Source organism: Pithys albifrons, chromosome 8 (assembly GCF_047495875.1).
Source record: "Pithys albifrons albifrons isolate INPA30051 chromosome 8, PitAlb_v1, whole genome shotgun sequence".
NCBI lineage: Eukaryota > Metazoa > Chordata > Aves > Passeriformes > Thamnophilidae > Pithys > Pithys albifrons.
The window spans coordinates 6,790,173-6,810,802 of record NC_092465.1 but is presented as its reverse complement, the minus strand read 5'-3'; the positions used below and the strand labels follow the sequence as shown (position 1 = coordinate 6,810,802).

At 47.3% G+C, this 20,630-nt stretch overlaps 1 protein-coding gene across 2 annotated transcripts; it reads right to left on the bottom strand.

The window, feature by feature from the left end:
• Nucleotides 1-184: 184 nt before the first annotated feature.
• LCT (lactase) lies at nucleotides 185-18,537 on the bottom strand. Of its 2 annotated transcripts, none has more exons than XM_071562229.1 (17): nucleotides 17,883-18,537; nucleotides 16,967-17,043; nucleotides 15,655-15,738; nucleotides 14,896-14,998; nucleotides 14,256-14,331; nucleotides 12,811-13,495; nucleotides 11,787-12,432; nucleotides 8,976-10,535; nucleotides 8,248-8,516; nucleotides 7,504-7,794; nucleotides 6,410-6,608; nucleotides 5,772-5,974; nucleotides 5,296-5,405; nucleotides 4,589-4,723; nucleotides 2,523-2,746; nucleotides 1,129-1,371; nucleotides 185-494 (listed from the first exon to the last, which is right to left on the bottom strand). In XM_071562229.1, exons 1-17 carry the CDS (start codon nucleotides 18,535-18,537, stop codon nucleotides 283-285), a joined length of 5,772 nt encoding a protein of 1,923 aa, XP_071418330.1. In that variant the 3' UTR covers nucleotides 185-282. The 2 variants fall into 2 exon arrangements, with proteins under 2 accessions (XP_071418330.1, XP_071418329.1); XM_071562228.1 differs by having other exon boundaries at nucleotides 12,811-13,517; nucleotides 14,272-14,331.
• Nucleotides 18,538-20,630: the final 2,093 nt, after the last annotated feature.

Below are 20,630 nucleotides of genomic sequence, written 5' to 3'. Positions count from 1 at the left end.
CCACTTCTCAGCAGTATAGGCACTAACTTGTCTTTAAGAAGCTTCTGGGAGCTCCTCTTGAATCCCGTGAAGATGATGAAGCAAGAACAGATGCCAGCTGAAGTTCAGAAACCTTCTGTGCAGGTACCAACACACACTTTTTCTCTGGTCTTTAAGAAATCAAATTTTTAATGCCTGTGGAGAAATATTTTCCTCCCCATTTTAAAGCTGGAAAGCAAACAACAGTGCTTGGGAGCCACCTCCCAGGGAAGACACAAGGCTGCAGTAGAGCAAGTGGAAATGTTACAGTTTATGTCTCAGTTCCATGTGTGATTGCTTACGGGATCTTTTGGATAATTTTCCATATTTGTATGCAAAGACAGCCACTGCCAAGGCTCCAACTCCTGATAGAGCAAAAAGCACATACAGTGCTATTTCTGCATTCTGGGCTGTCAAATCCAGTCCCAAGAAGCTCACGGTGTCAGCTGCTCCTGGAGTGGGGTCTGGTGGTGTCACTGCAAACAGTAAGAGGGGGTTAGTGCAGGACCTGGGTGCTGCTGCTGCCTCCACACGGCTCAGCTCTGGCAGGGCCCTCATTCTGGGGGGTCAGGGATGGACACTGGCTCAGAGCATGGGCACAGCTGAGGCTGGTGGGGCAACTCCTGACAGTACAGGGGAGTATTCCCAGGCAGCCCTGGTCACCCCAGACCCCCACACTAACACTGCCTGCAGTTCACTGTATTCCCCTAGTTCAGAAAACAAACCACAAAGAATCTCTATTTCCAAAGGCTTCCCAGAACACTGGTTCATGCAAAGTACTCAAAACTGTTTAGAAAAAATGTGGGAGTAATGCCTGTGAAGTTTGGGTAACGTCCTGGGCAGTTCCGTTAGTAAGAGAGAAGTCTAAAGGAGTAAGCTACATGTTGGAGACAGGTGTGTGTTGAGGTGCTGTGCACAAGAGTCAGGCATTAGTCTGGTTTTTGCACACACAAGTGACATCACTCCACCTGGTTGATGTCCTCAGTGCACTACTACAGCCCCTAAAAAGAATATTGCAGAAAATGGTGGTGTCTTCAAAGGCTGTGGATCATGGAGATCTTTTGGGATTAGAACCAGCTGCAAGCACATGATTCCCCCTGCCTCGCTTACCTTCTGGCTCCGGCTCCAGCTCCAGACAGGGATGTGGGCCTGTTGCTGGGTCTGGAAACCCATTGCAGCTGACGATCTGGGAGTAGTACCTGGCAGAGGCCTTGGGGCGCCGCGGCAGGGCGGGGTCTGTGTAATCCACGTGGTAGAGCCCAAACCTCTCGGCAAAGCCCACGGCCCACTCAAAGTTGTCCATCAGTGTCCATGCGGTGTAGCCTCGCAGGTCAACACCATCGAGCACCACGGCTGGGGCAGGAGCAGAGGGAACAGCTCAGTGTGCTGTGCAGCCAGTGGACAGGAGGTACCACCCCTTGGCCACTGCTCCACAACACCCACACCTGCCCCACCTCCTCACTGGGTTTGTTCTCCCTGTGCCCACCTGTCTCCTGTGAGACTGAACTCAGTTGCTTTGTAGTAGTTCAGCTGCCACGTTACAGGCAGGGCAGTTCATTCAGTGCCCACTACTGGAGACTGCTTCTCTCTGCCCCAAAAAGCAAAGCTTTTGTCCAAGAAACAAATGTTTGGGGACAGAGAAGAAAAGCCATCAACCACTGTTTGTGGGGCCTCGCAGCTACAAGGCAGTAAATGGGCCCTTCTGAACACCCTGCTGGCAGTTCCCAGTGTGCCAGAAAAGCAAACTGAAAAAGCCCCTTCCTGAAGTTGCCTGAGCACTGATGTAATTGAAACTAGTTTGGGGGTTGGTTTTGACTGTTTTTTTAAAAAAGATGCAGTTTTTAGACACAGCAGTAGTCAAACTAGAAGCCAAAATAGGTGTTGATCAGTAGTTCTTTCTCTTGCCAGGTGCAGCTAATCAGGGAACCTGCAGTTACCCTACGAAACCCAGGGTTTGTTCCTCCTTCCAGCACCTTTTCTGGCACAGTATTGACTCGAGCACAAGTCCTATGGGGAGAGGCTGAGGGAGCTGGGGGTGTTTAGCCTGGAGAAGAGGAGGCTCAGAGGTGACCTCATCACTGTCTAGAACTACCTGAAGGGAAGTTCTGGCCAGGTGGGGGTTGGTCTCTTCTCCCAGGCACTCAGCAATAGGACAAGGGGGCACGGGCTCAAGCTCTGCCAGGGGAAATTTAAATTGGAGATCAGAAAAAAATCCTTTGCAGAGAGAGTGCTCAGGCATTGGAATGGGCTGTCCAGAGAGGAGGTGGATTCCCCATCCCTGGAGGTTTTTAAACTGAGCTTGGCCATGGCACTGAGTGCCATGATCTGGTAAAGGGACTGGAGTTGGACCCAGGGTTGGACTTGATGATCTCGGAGGTCTTTTCCAACCCAATCGATTCTATGATTCTATCCATGGGCAGTCCTTGGCGAGCCCTAAGGCTCTTGGACATGGATTCAGTAAACTCCTATGAGTGTGTGTTTCGGCTCTTGCTTTATCCTCCTACCTTTCAGCGCCTCGTTAATGTAGGCCCGGTAGTAATGAATTCGCTGGGTGTCGTTGAAGACAAAGGCTCCCCTTTCCGAGATCCCATTCTCAGTCACATAAATGGGGGGGTTGTTGTACTCCTCCTTTATCCACCTCAGGATCTTCCGGAAGCCGAAGGGTGTCACTTTCAGCCAGGTGGAGCCTGAGCCCAGCCAGCTGCGGTCGCTCACCGAGGCGACGCCCCTGCGGAGGAGGAGACAATGGGGAGAACCTTTCCCTTTTCCTAACCTCCCCTTGCTGCTGCATCTCGGCCTCTGTGGTGCTAGACCTGTAGGACACTGGGCTCAGTCTTGCATTCCTGTATGTAGGTGTAAAGGGAATTGTACATGCTCAAGCACTGCATGGTATGTTGAAAAGTATAGAGTTGGTGTCAGTGTACAAGACTTGGAGCCATAACATCCTCAGCTGTAGCTTATTTACACAGAATGTGATTGTAAAGCAAAGCATGAGTAATGTTCTCTACAAAAAACACCTGTGAGTGACCCTGAGATTAGCTCAGTTGGTTAAAACTTGGCTGTAATAATGCCAATGTCATGGGTTCAATCCCCTGTGTGGGCCACTGACTTAAGAGTTGGACTTGATGATCCTTGTGGGTCCCTTCCAACTCAGAATAGTCTGGGATTCTGTGTTCAGTTTCACAGAAAGTTGTCCAGCATCAGTAGTGTACAAATACTATGCTCCTGAAACTCATTCTGGCATTCTGTAATTCTGTTTTTAGGGCTGTGAGCAGCAGCAGCCCCAGCGGGGCCCTGAGCTCTGAAGTGGCAGGAACTGCAAGACTGACCCCAGTGTCCTACAGGTCTAGAACCACAGAGGCTGAGATGCAGCAGCAAAGGAAAGTTAAAACAATTTTGTATGTTCCCTGTGGAAACCTCTCAGGAAGCAGAGCATTCACCCCCAGGGGTAGTCCCACCATAACTTTTGTTCCCATCAGGAAAACTAGTAAGCTCCTACTCTTTACCTTTTGAATCTGGGGAATGAAATTAAGTATCTAAATAAAAAATCTTGAGTTATATATACTTAACCATGAAGCCACATGTGGTAGTTTTGTCTTTAGGCCTCAATTTAGCAGGCCCAAAGGATGTGACATAGATCAGAAGGGACAAGCATCACCTGATGTAAGCAACCAAAGAGGTATTTCATATCATCTGACATCATCAAGAAGTGTCAAGAAGTATAAAAAGAGAGCGAGGAGGAGCTTCTGTCTCTTTTGCCCTTTGCCTTGGACCTGTAAAGATGCACTGCTCTGCCTCTGCCAAGATCAGGCCTTGCTGCCATCCCTGCTGTGTTATCCAGGGAGGGGAACATTTTCTTGTCAATTTTTATCCTCTCTTGCTGGGAGTTTTCTGTGGAAGAGTTGTTGGGAGGTTTTGTGGGGTTTGAAATCTGTATTATTTGGTTGGGTGACTTGGTAGTTATTGTTGTTAGTCTGGTTTTCTTTTCTCACATTTGTATATATATGTATTACATCATATTCTGTTTTTAATTGTCTTTCTTTTGTATAATATAAGAAGCTTGCTACTTCAGGTTTTGGGTTTTTTTGACTCTCCCTCCTTTCCCCCTAGTTGGGGGACCTTTTCTCTCTGTTGGGCAGTTGGCACTTTGCCAGCTCAACCCAACACATCACATTTATCCAATGTGGTGAAGGACCTAAAACTGCTTAACAGCAAATGGAGCAGTATCCATAATGCAGGATAACCTCACAGTTCAAACTGCAGACAGGAGGCAGGAAATGGGATAAAAAACCCTGTCTACAGCTGATCCCAAACCACTGGGAAACTCACAAGTGCATATTCCTCCCATTAGCAAATCCTCTAATTTTCCGTGTTATTCTCTGAAGACTCCTGTTACTCATGAAAATAACATCCCCACAGGTGCTGTAGGGGGCTATTTCCCCTAGTACTGGTTGTAACAGCTTTAAATACCTGTCTCACAGCTGGACTTGCTATCAATTTGCACTTGTCAGTTGGCCCAGGCTCCAGGTTTGCAGATTTTACTTTACCAGTAATTTACTTCACCTCTTACCTGTCAGAGTCATACGACTGAACTGCCCTAGGGAAGTTGAGGTTGTACGCCAAAACTGTGGTATAATGATTCAGACCAAAGTAGTCATAGGTGCCTCTAATTCTTTGTTTTTCACTTTCAGTAAACTCTGGAAGCCTGCAAGAGAAAGCAGAGAACACACCTTGAACACACTGCACATGTAATGCTGAGACCAGCACCACAGGCATAAGGAGGAGGTACCATGATCCTTCTGGAGGAACATGGGAAGAAATGGGAGAAACTGGGAATGGGGGATGGAAAGAAACATAATTCAAGGGGACTGATGAGTTCTCAGTGTTCAAGTTGAGAACGTAGTTCCAAGAGAAGTTAAAACAAATTTACCAGTTATCAGGTGAAGTTCTGTGTCTAAGGCAGGACATTCCCTGTATCACAGAGCTGCCATCTTGTTACCCCAAAGATATGTTAAATTAGTAAATTTAGTTTGTAAACGAAGCAAAGACAAGAACAGGCAAATCCCCCTGCTGTGGAACTACATGGTCTCAAGGTCCCTTCCCACTCAAACCATCCTGTGATTCTATGAAAATGTTCACTGAAGTTGTCTGTGAGGATACAACAAGCTTTGGACAGTAACACTGCGACAGAATCATTGAGATGTGGCACTTCTCCCAGAGAAGCTGCAGGTCTGACACAGCAAGTGAAACGGAAGCAGGATGTGCCTGGGCTCTTACCGGGACTGGCTGAGCCCCTGAGCCAGACTGCGCTCCCGAATCCTGCTCTTCATCACTTCATTATAGTCGCCATTCTTGAAAATGGGATGAGCAAACCAACCTAGATAAAACTAAACCAAGAAATAAGGGAGGAAAATGATGTATCAAAACAAGGGATTTCACCATTTCTCCATCCTGTGCTGCTTTATAGGTGACAGCTGAATTTACACCAAACAGGCCCATGGATACCCAGCAGTGCTCAGGTTACACCAGTAAATTTAATGAGCTTTTGCCACTGCAACCACACTTTGTCTTATTTCTGTTGCATCCTTGATGAGCCCACACAGGAGAGAGACATTTCCTTGCAGTGATGCCTCTGGCTCATGCTGTTCCTTCAGCCAGATGCTGCCCTGGGTTCTGGGCAAGTCCAGCACCCGGAGGGACCCCGTGAACAAGCCCAGGGGCAGCAGGAGAGCCGTGACCAGGGCTGTGCGTACCTGCACGAACCGTCTGGAGGCCTCGATGTCCTCCTGGCTGTGAGGGTTCCGTGGCTCTGCCCAGTCAGAGCTGATGGTGATGGAGATCAGCCCTCCCTGCCTGGCCCGGTAGGTCTCGTTGTAGAGGTGCCAGACCTCAGCATGGGCCTTTATCAGGTTGTGTCCCACCACATAGGGCGCTCGTCCCGGCCGGGTGGAGACTCCTGCAGGGACAGAGGCAGCACAGGCACTGGAGCAGCCCTTCCCAGCTGTCTCATAGCTGTTTCCCAGGCTAACACAGCCCCCAGGATACCCAGAACCGTCCATCAGTGTGCAGCACCTGGTGCCCTGAGCTGAAACCAGTCTCTGGAGCTGGTCTGGAAGTGGGATCTGCTACAGGCAGCAAGTGCAATCCAGAGGCTGCAGGCGAGTGCTGGGTTAGAGGAGCTGAAGGAGGAGGATGGATCTTGGAGGTGAAAGGCAGGGGGAAAGAAGGGCCTATGCACCACAGCACAGCAATCCAAACCCCATCTATCCATCCACACCACACCTCCTTCCTTGTGCACCTCTGCAAGCCCCCAGCACCTGCTCTGCTGCAGCACAAACCAGCTGTGCCCACAGTGCTGAGAAGGCTCTGAGCTGGTGCCCAGCAGTCCTACCTGGAGCAGCTGTGCCAACACCATAGCCAAGATATGCAGCGTTGTAGGGTTCATTGAGGGTTATCCAAAATTTCACTTTATCTCCCAGTCTCTGGAAAAGGAGCTCAGCATATTCCTTAAACCTCTGAATTATTGTATCGTTCTCCCACCCACCGACATCCTGCAGCGCCTGTGGGAGGTCCCAGTGATAGAGAGTTACCTGTGGGAAAAGACAGCAAGAAAAAGGACTCAACCAGTCAGTCTTACTCTTGGAAATAAGGGCAGTAACCCAGACTCATTTGAGAACACAAATAAACTGTGCTTTGATCTGCAGCCACCTGTTCCTAACAGTGATTGAGTTTTCAGGGATCAGTCATGCACTCACACACATCTCATGCACTCAATAATTAAATAAATAATAGATCAATAAATAGTAAATACCTTTTTGCCACTGTTTCAGTTTCTTTAGGCTATGGGGAAATGACTGAGACTCTAAGGACTGCCTGATGGTGAAGATGGAGCTTTCACCAACAATCACCTTGTGACAGCAAGAATTTGTCAGTGAAGAACTGCTGTACCAGCACTGACTCTCAGGTGAAACAGTCCCACAGAGCCACCTGTCTGGGCTGTTGGGGACTGTGGGGACAGGTCAGATTCACTCAGCAGTGCTGAGAGAGCTGAGTGGGGCAGTGCTGAGATCACTGTCCGTTGTATGTGACATTTGTACGTGGAGATTCCTGGCTCCTGAGAAAAGAACAGTGTTACACCTGTCTCCAGGAAAGGCAAGAAGGAAGATCCTGGGAACCATGGGTTGGTCAGCCTCACCTCAGTGTCTGGAAAGATCACTGTGTGGGTCCTTGTGGACTCTGCTTCCAGCGAGATGAGGGATAGAAGGTAATTGGAAACACCCAGCAAGGTGACTGTGACCCTCCTGAGTAAAAATACCCCTGTTCCCAGTTCATTTGTTCATGCAACCCCCCTTGTTTCTTTGCAGAACACGATGAAAACCAATGAAAAACAACTTCTCTGGGAAGGAGGGTGTGGATGGAAATGCACACATGGCTCTGAGAATCCAGCTTGGGTTCTGCTGGTTTTTAGTTACAGGTTTGACTTACCTGAGGCTTAATGTTGGCTGCCAGAAGGGCATCGATGAGCCTTTCATAGTAGTTCAGTCCCATTTCATTGATGTACCTGGTGGTCCCATCTGGGAGAACACGAGGCCAGGAGATGGAAAAGCGATAGTGAGACACCTTGAGGCTTTTCAGCATTTCCACATCCTCCTCAATCCTGTGGTAGCTGTCACAGGCAACATCTCCAGTGTCATCGTTGCTGATTCTCAGGGGAGTGTGTGCGTATTTGTCCCAAATGCTGAGTCCTTTCCCATCTGCTCTCCACCCTCCCTCAATCTGCAATTGAAGATGGGGGGAAATTGTCAGTAACCCCTAAATTTACATCTTGGCCCAACAAAGAACTCACACTGATAATCTTCGTGGTGCCACACAATGCTTTGACTTATCAGCTTAAGACTAGAAATACAAGTGTTTTTTCTGTACCAAACCAGCAAGACGTCTTGGGCCTCAAGGCAAGACACATCAGCCAAGTACAATGTCCCAGAGCAGGCAGTGTTGCAGCTCAATGTCCCAGAGCAGGCAGCGTTGCAGCTCACCTGCTGCCCTGTGTTGGCTGCCTCCTGAGAAGCCCAGGCTGCTGTCCCACTTCCTGTGGTACAACCATGCCCTTAAACACTTTCAAGTTCCCCCTTTCACAGCAGTTGCTACGCTAAACCCAAAGTTACAACAGCTGCAGGTGTCTCATCCAAAATGAATTAACTGTTCACAGATATCCAAGAGCCTCCTGACCTGGTATGCTGCAGTGGCCACACTCCACAGAAAGTTCTTTGGGAACTCTCCATACAGGAACTGCTCCTCCCGGGGCAGCGGGATGCCGTTGCTGCGGATGATGTCTGCATAGTACACGGCAGAGCGCTTCACAGTCCTGGGCCTGTTGGGATTGTCAAAGTCCACCTGGAGCAATCCAAACCTGGGATCATAACCGTCCCGCCACTCAAAGTTGTCCATGAAAGACCAGGCGTTGTATCCTTTCAGATTAACACCATCTAATTTGTAGGCTGAAAGACCAGAAACAGATGGAAGGGCATTAATGGCACAGTCACACATGGGATGAACCCCAAGGAATTCCCAAGCAAGCACACACAGCCTTCCAGCTTCTGCAGGATCAGTAAGAGACTCTTCACAGCTGGAGGACACAAAGCACAAATGGCCATGCAAAGATGATCATACAAAGAAACACTATGTTTAATTGTGTTCAGAATATTTAAAGCCTGGTATTAGAAGCATAAAATCATAGAATCATTTGGGTTGAAAAAGACCTCTGAGATCATCAAGTCCAACCCATGGTCCAACTTCAGTCCCTTTACCAGATCATGGCACTCAGTGCTATATCCAATCTCAGTTTAAAAACCTTCAGGGAAGGTTACACTTTTAAAAACGATTCCAGAGGAATGAAGTAACCACAACCCTGGAAAGGAGACACACGACACCAAGAGAAGAAAAGCAAACACTGGTACCTTTTAAAGCTTCATCAATGTATGTTTTGTGGTAAAATATCCTGGTGTTGTCATCAACATCTGACTTGGTCTTTATGCCCACCCCATTCTCAATGATGTATATTGGGGGATTTCCATACTCCTCCTTGATCCAGTTCAGGGCCCTCCGGAGCCCCCAAGCCACGGCCCGATAGCCACTGACAGCTGAGGAGGGCCAGGAGCTGTCAATGCTGATTGAAACCCCCTGGTCATACTCGTAGGAGAAGGGCTTGAGGCGGGTGGTAGAGTGGGTGACGATTTTGGAGGTGTAGGTGTTAAAGCAGAACACGTCGGCAGTGCCGCGGATGTACTCGCGCTCCTCGGCGGTGAACGCTGGCAGGCGCGATGCTGGCAGCCCCTGCAGCTCGCTCCTGTTCCCCACTGCCCACTTCATGGCCTCGGGGTAGTCCCCGTTTTTGAAGATGGGGTGTGCAAACCAGCCCAGCAGGAACTGCAGGTACCTGTCTGCAGCCTCGATGTCCCTGGGGTCGCTGAGTGACTTGGGCTCTGCCCAGTTGATGTGGGGGCACAGGGCGATGACCCCGCCCTGGCTGGGCCTGTATTTGTCATCGTAGGTGTGGTACACTCTGGCGTGGGCCTTCAGCAGGATGTGGGCAACCCTGTAGGGAGCACTGCCAGGGTCCTGCACATTGGGTGGGAACGTCCCAGGGCCATAACCCAACCAGGCAATGATTTGGGGCTCATTGAACGTGATCCAGAACTTCACCCTGTCCCCGAAAGTCTGGAAACAGAAGTCTGCGAAACTGTCAAACAGGTCAATCATGGCACTGCTGTCCCAGCCACCAATGTCCTGGAGAGCCTGGGGCAGGTCCCAGTGGTAGAGAGTGACAATTGGAGTGATGTTGTTTGCAACCAGCCCATCAATGAGACGGTTGTAGTAGTCAACCCCATGGCTGTTGATTGAGTTGTTCCTTCCAGTGGGGAAAATTCGAGGCCAGGACAGGGAGAAACGATAGTTCTTTACACCTAAGGCTCTCAGCAGGTAAACATCTTCCTCCACCTTGTGGTAGCTGTCACAAGCAATGTCCCCAGTATCATTATTCTTTATATTCCCTGGGACATGGGTGAAGGTGTCCCAGATGCTGGGCCCCTTGCCATCAGCATCCCAGCCCCCCTCAATCTGGTAGGCAGAGGAAGACACTCCCCACGTAAAGTCCTCTGGGAATGTCCCATAAAAGTACAGGTCTCTTTCAAAGTCACTCTGAGATGAAAACTTCTCCCAGACAACCTTTGCCTTGGAGGGAACTTCCGATGCTGGCAAATTTGGCAACTTGGATGGCATGGGTCGGTCAAACACAGCTGGTGTAGAAGATCCTCCCGAGGCTTCCGATGGAAAACCATTTTTATCAATAACACTGGAATAGAAATAAGCAGATGCCTTGGGAGTCCTTGGTCTGTTGCTGTCTTCAAAGTCCACGTGGTGCAGCCCAAACCTGAGGCTGTAACCCCCTGGGCCTTCAAAGCCATCAACCAGGGACCGAGCCACGTACGACCGAACATCGACGGCGTCGAGTTTCACCGCTGTCACAGACACAACAGCACACACTGTTACCCACTGGAATGTTCCCTGAACACAGCTCAGCATGACCAGCACCACAGCTGAGGGTGCTGTGACAATCCAAACACCTACAAGTGGGTTCTTAGGTAAAAAAACTCCCAAACAATTAAGAGTTATAAGGCAAGAAAAACAGTCAGACTCTAATAGAAGCTGGACAAATGCTTAGTGATAAAAATGTGTGAGAACAGAAGTATTACTCAAGAGATGTTTGAGTACAGGACTCTGGTGCCACTGGTATCCCTTTCCCTGTGTTGTTTTCAAGCAGATTTTATCAATTTAGGTATATGGTGCATTTTAGCTTTAACTATAGTTAAACTGAAACATTTCATGTAGTTAGTACTTGCCTTTCTTCCCTGAGCACAGGAGAGGTTCCTAAGGCAGAACAGTGTATTCAATACCAGCAGGGGCAAGTCCAGCATCCTTCCTCACACTGTCTACAAAAAAGCACTAAATCTCTCTCTTTCCATAAAAGTTCACTTCCCATGTGCCCTCCATCTCCTTTACTTCTGCTGAGAAAGAGCAGCAATGCTGAGCTGCGTTTTCTGTAGCTCTTTTAACACTTCTAGCACTATGCTGAGAACCAGGTCAAGAAGATCAAATGCTGTATGCTGATCACCAACATATTTAATAACGTTTTCCTGACAGTATTGTTCTGTGTATCTCAAGAGAATCAGTCAAATCTCTGTTTGAAATCTCAAATCTCTGTTCCTGTTCAGAACTTCAGCCACTAGGAGCATTTTTACATAAATTGATACCCAGCTTGCAAAGATATAAGCATTAACTTGAACCTTTTAAAAATGATTGAGATATAAATATCCCCTTGAAATTTCTAAGCTGAAGTGGTGCAGGGTGTAGCCAGTTATATACAATTAATCAGTAAAGGCAGTTCAGCCCTGATCTGAGATCTCCGCAAGCAAGAGCTTGCAAGAAAATCACCCTCAGGGTAGCTGGGGGATATGAACTGATCTTGGGGTCCAGCCTGCACCAACCCATACATATCAAACACCTATTCCCACCTCTAAAGAGAAGGAGAGCTCCATACGTGGAGACCAGGTGGGCTGGGGTAGGGAGGGCACATTCGCTCCCCACACAATAGGCAGCTGACCTCGTGTCACCTGCAAGTGATGCTGTTTTGAAGGTAACCACCACAGAAGTGCTGAAACCACCAGTTGCCATGATTAAAAAGAACACATAATAAGCCGATTTCTCCATACCTTTCAGGGCCTCATTGATGTACTGTCGGAAATAATCCACCCGCAGGGTGTCATTGAGGAGATCCCCCGTGTCTCCTGTGGGCACACCATTTCCTGCTATGTATATTGGGACCTTTGTCCCGGTGTATTCCTGGGATACAAACTTCAGCAGCCTCCTCAACCCCCAGGGGACCACATGGACCCAAGAAGAGGCAGCCTGTGGCCAAGAAGGATCCACGTGCACGGAGAAGTTCCCAATGCTCTCGTAGCCCGGAGTGCAGGTCCCATCAGTCCCGGCACTGACCAGGCGGGAAGTGTAGTGGGAAAGACCAAAAAAGTCTGCAGTCCCTTTCACCCAGGACTTCTCCTCCTCTGTAAACACAGGCAGCTGTGCAACTGTTGTGGAGCACTGCTGGTTCACCTCCTGGATCTGAGCCTTCAGGATCTCTGGGTAATCGCCATTGACAAATACGGGGTGAGCAAACCAGCCCAGCATGAACTGCAGGTACCTCTCAGCTGCCCTCACGTCCTCGGAGCTGGTCGGAGTCCTGGGTTCAGCCCAGTCTGAGTTCAGCACCAGCCCCACTTTCCCCAGCTGCTGAGGTCGGTATTTGTCATTATACAGGTGCCAGACCTTGGCATGAGCCTTGAGAATTGTGTGAGCCACCTGGGAGCAGAAAGCAGAGGAACATGTGTCACATTGTCTTGCACAAAAAGCCTTGAACATCCAGTTTACTGCCATGTTAAAATGTCCTCTCCACACAAAACAAAAACCCTTGGCAAAATGATCATAGCCAGAGGGCAGTAGGGTTTAGAATAAGCTGGAGAACCTCCCTACCCATCAACACCAGCTTTCAGAACAATGAAATAAAAACATCAAGCCTACACTAACAAACCCATTTTTTGCCAAGTTATCATAAACCCAACAAGCAAATAGTTGTCTCAGAGGCCACGTTAGGCTTGAAGGTTGTTAAAGTACAGAACATCAGAGGAAAACAACCCAACAAGAGTAGCTGCAGGATCCCAGTTTCTCCTGTGTCCCTACCTTGTAAGATGCAGCTCCCGGGTCAGTGATTCCCGGGGGATGCTCTCCAGTGCCATATCCGGCATAGCTGATGACCCAGGGCTCGTGGAATGTGACCCAGAACTTGACCCGATCCCCAAAAGTGGAAAAGCAGAAGTCTGCGTAGTTGACAAAGGCATCTATGATGCTGTGGTTCTGCCACCCCCCCAGAGCCTGCAGAGCCTGGGGCAGGTCCCAGTGGAACAGAGTCACCATGGGCTCCACGCCAGAGTCCAACAGACGGTCAATTAACCCATTGTAGTAATCAACACCCTTGGAGCTGATGGTCTCCGTGGTGCCAGCAGGGAAAATCCTAGGCCAGGACACAGAGAATTTGTACAGCTGGGGATGAAGGCCCCTGAGCAGGAAAACATCATAGCTGGTTTTGTAGTAGCTGTCACAAGCCACGTCTGCTGTCTGGTTGAGGTGGACATGCCCTGCATGCCCAAACTGATCCCAGATGCTCTCCCCTTTCCCATCCTCTGCCCAAGCTCCTTCAATGTTAAAGGCACCTGTGGATGTGCCCCAGAGGAAGCCACTTGGGAAAACGTCCTGGAGAAAAGAATCCCTCTCCAATTCAGACTGTTCAGCAAACATTTCCCAAACTGTTTGATAGGAGGAGCGAGGGGCAAGATCAGCACTTGGGTTCTCCTGTAGAGTATTTGTGCTGGAAATGGAAAAAAAGGAAGTTAAAATCCCCAAGGTGAATGTCAGTGCCACAGAACTCGCAAACATGGAGGATAAAGGAACTGTTTACTTCCCATTCAGGTCACATAAGGCACTTCAGGGTGTAGTTCCTCTGCCATCTGACCAATCCAAGCTGCTGCCACCCAGCTGGGGATGGGGGTGGAGGGCAGGGGGGTAACTGCTGAGCAGCTCAGTGCCAGGTACCTCATTCACAGGGAGGTTCTCATAATTCATTAGCAAAGCCAGAGGTGCAAACAAAGTCCTTGCAGTGCGTAGTCATTTCACAGGCTACAACTGTTTCCTGAGTTTCCACAGGATAAGCTAAAACTAATCAATCCTGCTTCTGGAATCCTCAGCATCTCCCTGCACAATGACATCTCTCACATTTCCATTGGACCAGTTGGCTTCTCCCCTAGAAGGATTTGTTTACTTATAACTATTTTGCTCTTGAAAAGAGCAGAAGGCTTGGAAAATGTACTTGCCACTGTTGGCTTGAAGGTGCAATTTGGGTAACCAAGGATGAGAGAGTGGAACAGGATTACATTATAGGATCAGTAGCAGGATAGAGGATTGCTTGTAATCAGGAGAGACTGGGCTCAGCAGGAAGGATCCCTTTCCAGCCCTTTAAGCAACTAACAACAGATTTTACCACTAAAAAACTGTCCTGTCTCTTCCTGCTCATGGGTTTCCAGAGGACACCATTGTATTAAAGTATCTGATCTAAAGATCAAAAACTGTACCTTAAAACATGAGGTAAGTAGTCCAAGAACTCATTAATGTCACACCCAATTGTACGTTTTGCTCCTTTATTGAGAGCTGAAAACAAACAAATGGTAAGTGAGGGATTTGGTCCCAGCTCCGGACCAGGCACTGCTTGTACAAACAGGTACTCCTGGAGAAACAGCTCGTCATAACCAAGAGCTGTTTTAATTAGAACAAAAGTATTGGGGGTTTTATTAGATATTTACAGGTTCATGTTAAAAATTATCATAGAATCATTGAATCATTTAGGTTGGAAAAGACCACTAAGATTATCAAGTCCAGCTGTTAATCCAGCACTGCCAAACAACACTAAACCACATCCCAGGTGCCACATCTGCACGTCTGTCCAGCCCCTCCAGGGATGTGACTCAACCACTGCCCTGGGCAGCTGTGCCATCTTATACCTCCCCTGCCACAACTTGTGGCTGATGAAAATGATAACAAGCTTTGGGGAAGATTTCCTGCTTCCCTTCCCTTAACGTTCACCATCCACCCTTAACTTTCCAAGAAGGCTATGAAAAAAACCATAAAGTTATTTCATCCAGTAGCAACAGCCTAAACTGGACAATTTTGAATTTTCTCTGCAATTTATAATGCAGAGCTTGAAATGCCACTTACCTGTGACAATGGAAGCTACTGGTATGAAGGGATTCTCTTCCATGGAAGCACAGTCAAGGAACTTCAGACTAAAAACCAGGACCTCTTTGTCCTTCCAGACACTCTGTAAAACCAGAAGTCAGAGAATAGTATGAAAAGAGGCATCAGCCAGCTCATAAACCCATACTCTTGGTATTTGTTGCATTTCACCTGGCAGCTCCTTATTTTGCTGCCCAGATCCTGGATGACTCTTGTTTTATGGAGTTTAAGAACACAGTTCACCCCCACAGGTTTGATGCCAGGTACCAGCCTACAACATCCCTGATGTTGTTGCTGCACATGGTCTAATCCTTTCCCAGACTCATCCTCAGCAACATTCCTAGCACTGTCCCTGCTGATGAGGGATGTGAAGTTTGGGAGTACAACTGCAGAGCCCATGCTAGAGTTTAACAGAGCCTTTCAGTGGGATGGTATGAGCCCAACAGCTTATCAAACACTTAGGATGGGAGAGAGAGGGTGTTTCAGTCCTGGACTGAAGAATTCTGCCATTCCAGTCACTAAGAACAAGCACTGACCAAGAGGATCCTTCCCAGCACTTCCCAGCGCCTGTTCTACGTCAGAGGAACAAAAGAGAAGTGAGGACTGTGCAGCTGCTTCCTGGTGTAGCTGCTGCCTGAGCCCTCCCAGAAAGTCAGGACTGTTCAGACATGCATCAAGGAACATGAAATCCCACTTCTGTTTATAGTCTGCTGTCTGCTGTTATAATTTTCATAATGTTACCTGGAACTCATCTAATTTCTTGTAGAAATCTGTTTCATTTCCACAATGGTACTGAAGGCTGAGAGACAGAAAGTCTACTGAATCCTGGAAAAAAGGAAAAGTAAAAGAATCATCCTGGAGTAAAAGAGGAGGGGTTTGCAGATATTACATTAAAAATACATAAAATTGTGAAAGGTTTGATAAAGACACATTGCTGGAGTAAGAACCCATAGGGGTACATGGACAATATAATGAGCACAAACTGGATACTGTGTGGGAAGGTTTGGTTTGTATGTCTCCTTCTAAACAAAGCAACATTAAAACAGCTAAATTAAATTCTAGTATTATTTTATGAATTTAATATTAAAGACTGACAGTTAATTTCTTAATTAGTAGGACTGTCTATGATTAATCAGAGGAACCTTTGCAACTCTATGGTTCAAGCCTTATCAATAACCCTCTGGGGAAAGTCCACTTCAGAAATCTTTAATCATTCCAAGCCACGAGTGTTGCCCCACTAGAAGTCATCAAGCTCAAGGAAACAGATTGCACTCTCTTATTAAACCACCTGATAAAGTTGGAAGAAAACTGATAAGCTCTCAGTTTAGTTTTCAGTCCAAGGTTCTCTCCTACTCTGGCCAGCTCACCTAACACAACTTCTTTTCTCTCCCTATGGATTGCTACAGATCCCCTTGCTCAAGCCCTTGCAATGTCATGCCCACAGCACTGGTGCTGCATTTGGGAGGGTTGTGAACACAGCAAAACCCTGCACTGCCTTTTGTTCACATCCACATCCTCTGGGTGAATATGGACAGAGAACCTGATCTTTCACAAAGGATTTCATTGTCTTCGTGGAGATTCATTTCTCCTCATCTTGTGCCTTCCCTGTGCAACTGCACCACTTTTGGCACAGCTCAGTGTTTTAACACAATCAGCAGATTTTTTAAATAGCAGTTATCTAAAATGAAGTATCTGTGTCTTTGGTGGTGCATTAAGTAGGTGCAAAGCAAAGGATAATGGATACACTTTTTGGGGACACCTTGTCATTCAAGCTAAAACTGCCAATTTTGAAAGCAAATATGTCTCTGCATGTATCTTAACCAGTGCTTACCAGCCAAGAAAGGAGGCTGAAGCAGCTTTTAAAATCAGTGAGCTTCTCACAATCAGCCTAATGAAGTAAGTAAAACTTACCAAACTGGTCAATTGGTCAGTTGCTAAAAACTCAAAAAACTCTAAAATTTTAAAAATCTTTATAGACTTGCAACAAGTCACTTGATCCCATACATAAAAATCAAGTTAAATCAAGCAGAATTTGTATAATTTTGGAAGTCACCTGAAGAGAAACTGAAAGTTCTGATGACACACTGTCCAAGACACCACCCAGTTCTAAAGCAATTGACAGCTTTGCACCTGAAAGAGAAGAGGGGGCAGCCTGTCAGTAACATATTGAGGACAAATAAAAACTACAGTTCACTGCAGTGAATTTAAAATCAGTGTTAAATCTTTGAAGCTGTGGAAGAGCAGACAGTGCCCTGGGCAGGGGATTTCAGAACATCCACTGTGACTGAATGGAGAGCTGAAGGGAGAAACTCAAAGGCAGAGTTCAAGAATTGTCAATAAATGTACCCTTCCACTCCCTGCATAATTATAAGTAATATCATTAATTTTCATGCCTTTGTGGAGGTTGTATAGGTTGTTTTTTTTAAAGCATGCTGTGCTGAATGGTTCTCAGGTGCTGGGGTGCCAGGAATGTGGGGGGACAGGAGGTGCAGGAGAGCAGCTGGGCAACTTCTAAGGGCTATCAGCAGGTAGGGTGAACTGTACAGCAAAATACGACTGATAAATGCAGGAATTAAAAATAAATTCATTCATTGAAAATTTGGGGGAAAAAATGATGACTCAGCCAGCTCTACCAGTTGTCTGTTTGACAGAAAAATTCCAAGCCCAGAAAAGGCAGACCCAAGGGGAGAGCTGCTTGCAAAATCCCAGGTACTCACCACAGAGAGGTGAAATTCTGTTGCTCTGTGTAACACAGGTAGGTTTTAGATTTAATTACTGCAAAACTAGTGTCTCCGAGGAAAGTCAAACAAAGGATATTGCAGACCTCCTCACACTATGATCATCTCATAGGAGACTTCTTATTTTTTCATGATTTCAGGTACATTTCAACAAGTTTTTGGCCTTTGTGGGTCAGGAGGAGGTACACAAAAATAATAACATGGAAACCTCCCCGTCCCCACCCTCCTTACCTGCTGGCGAGTGTTGTCCATGGAAGATCCTGTGAAACCCTTTGTGGGCGGCAGCCACGGCCTGGGCTCTGTGCTGGGGCTCAGGGAAAGGCAGGCTGTGCAGGACCTCCTGCAGGTCGCTGAAGGTGAGCCACACACCCACCAGGTCCCCAAAGGCACGGAGGCTGAACTGGGCGTACTCCACAAACAGGTCGGCAAAGGCACCGGGTTCCCTGGGCAGGGCCAGGGCATCAGGGACCCGCTGGTGCAACAGGACCAGCACAGGGCTGAGCCCTGCATCATTCAGGGCCTGCAGCAGCACCCTGTGGCACTGCACCTGAGCCTCGTCCGGCCTGCTGGCTCTGCCCCCGGGCAGGATGCGTGCCCACGGCAGGAACACCTTGTAGTGCGTCACCCCCACCTTGCGGAGCCGCGAGAGGTACCGGGGCAGCTCTGAGGCCACGAGATCCTGCTGGCACAGGGCACTGTGTCCTTCAGCCACAGCAGGGCCAGGACCCTCCTGGGGCAGCGCTTGGTCCTTCAGACCCAAGTGATTTGCCAGCTCGCTGGGCAGAGGCCCAGCAACGACGATGAAATTCCCAGCGAACTCCCCATCTATCCCAAGGCTGGGAGAGACCAACAGAAAGAAGATGACTGTCTGACAGATCAGCCCCATTTCTGAGCCTGCCTCAGAAATAGCTATTCCACACTACTTATATTACAGTAGAAGTAATATTTAACTGGAACTATCTGTTACACAGATAAATGTTCCCAGAACTGGCTGACACCGGAATGATAACACACCAGGACTTCCAATCAATAGAGGAACAAGTGGATGAACACAAAAAACTCTTGTCAAACTATTAGTTGGAAAAAGGTCATATGAAAACATCTCCCAAGATGCTCAGATTGCCCTTTAGACTTGGGTATCAATTGACATTTGCTGATATTGCCCCCATTTCAGAGGGAGATAAAAGAAGTAGGTTTACAATTTCCCCCTTCTGTTGGCCTTTTTTGGGTCAGGAAGAATCCCAGCCCAGCTCTGGATGCAGAAAACAACAAAAGCAGAGTTATGTGCATTGCTGGGGCTGGCTCAGGGTGTGCAGGACGTTTGTTCTCCAAGTCTTGGGTGCACAGAGGAAATCTGAGATGTGGCACCTCACCCAGCTGGAAAAGTGGCTGTTAATGAGAATTTGGGCAGCAGGAACAATAACAATGTGCTTCCTGATGCCAAACAACATCCAGGGATTTGAATATCCTTTCAGTGCTTTCCAAGGTACTCCTCTCCACTCCTGGAAACACAGGCTGTCCCAGCAGGGTGGACACACTCAGATCACCTGAACTGCTGCAGGAAGAGGTAACTCAGCTTTGCCACATTCACATACAGCAAAACCGAAGAGGTGAGAGCATTTACTGCCTCAAAACAGAACACACTGATACCACTAAACACAAAATTCTACGTAACTATATTGGAATGTCAGATCCATCTCAGAGTTTGTTCCCTTTAACAACCAGCTTTTTGTCTAAAACATACCTGGAACCATCTGGGCAAGTCACTGCTGGATCAAGCAATAGTGAGGTAAAGCAGAAAACACCTCTCATCGTTTGCTGTTACTCCAGTAGCCAACCTCATACAGGACTGCAATTTGTGTGCTTTGACACAATTTGCTTCCCAGATGATTTCTTTTTCCATGAAGCCTTGAAGAGCTGTCACCTTGTGCTTTCTTTTCTGAGCAACTACAAACCCTCTTCCCTTCACAGCAGTGTTTGAGTAACAAGTGTGATCAGCAACTTCACAGCACCACCTGGTGCTTATTTTTCAGAGCTCTGTTAACTTGGAGAACACCCTTCCCAGCCTGCAGAACTGAGGAAAGGGAGGCAGAAAAAAACACTTTCTCCTGTGTGAAATTTATTATCAAACAAAGATTGAGAGGAGGGGAGGGAGAAAACAGGTAATGAAGTACAAACATCTTCCTATTTTGAAAGTAAAAGAACAACAGAAACAGGAAACTGTTGTTGCAGGTGGGTGGCAATTTCTAATGAAATGTAGCATTTCCCTAAATGTGGTTTATGAAGGGAATCAGTGGAGAGAAGTTACTGCAGGTGGAGTCAGGGCCCAGTGATGTGGCAGTGTTGTTGGAGATAAACATTTATGACTTCCTCAACTCCTTAAGTATCACTGTTTATCTTCAATATGCTTACTTAGGCCAAGGTATATCTCCCTGGAGCTGGGAGAGACCAAAAGGAAAAAGATGCCTGCCTTATAAACCACTCCCATTTCTGAACATGCTTCAGAAACAGTTATTTCACACTATTCCTAATTAAAATATACAGCCTTGGTATCTTTCATGCCATTACAAATGTTTCTTAGGTGCTGGTATCAAGTTGGCAAGACAAATATTCAGGTATTTTTAATTCTTAATAGATTATTTAATAATCCCATTTCTTATGCTAAAAAATTGAGAACAACAGAAATTTAAGTGAAGTTTTCTCATAGAAAAATCTACATAAAGGTTTACAAATATAGTCTTAAAAATCCCTCACGAATGGTGGTAGTTTTCAATTCACTCACAAGTCAAGACACTCATCAAGGTGGGGGTTTCTGCCCTCCTGACTTAAAGCCTTGCTTTGGGCTTGGCTATTTCCACTTTTCTACTTCACACATGCAACAGGAACATGCACATCTTTAGTCCATCTATAAAGAAAGAGAAGCAATCAGTTCCTTGCTACCCATTACTGGAAGTTAAAAAAAAACTTCTTAAAAACCAG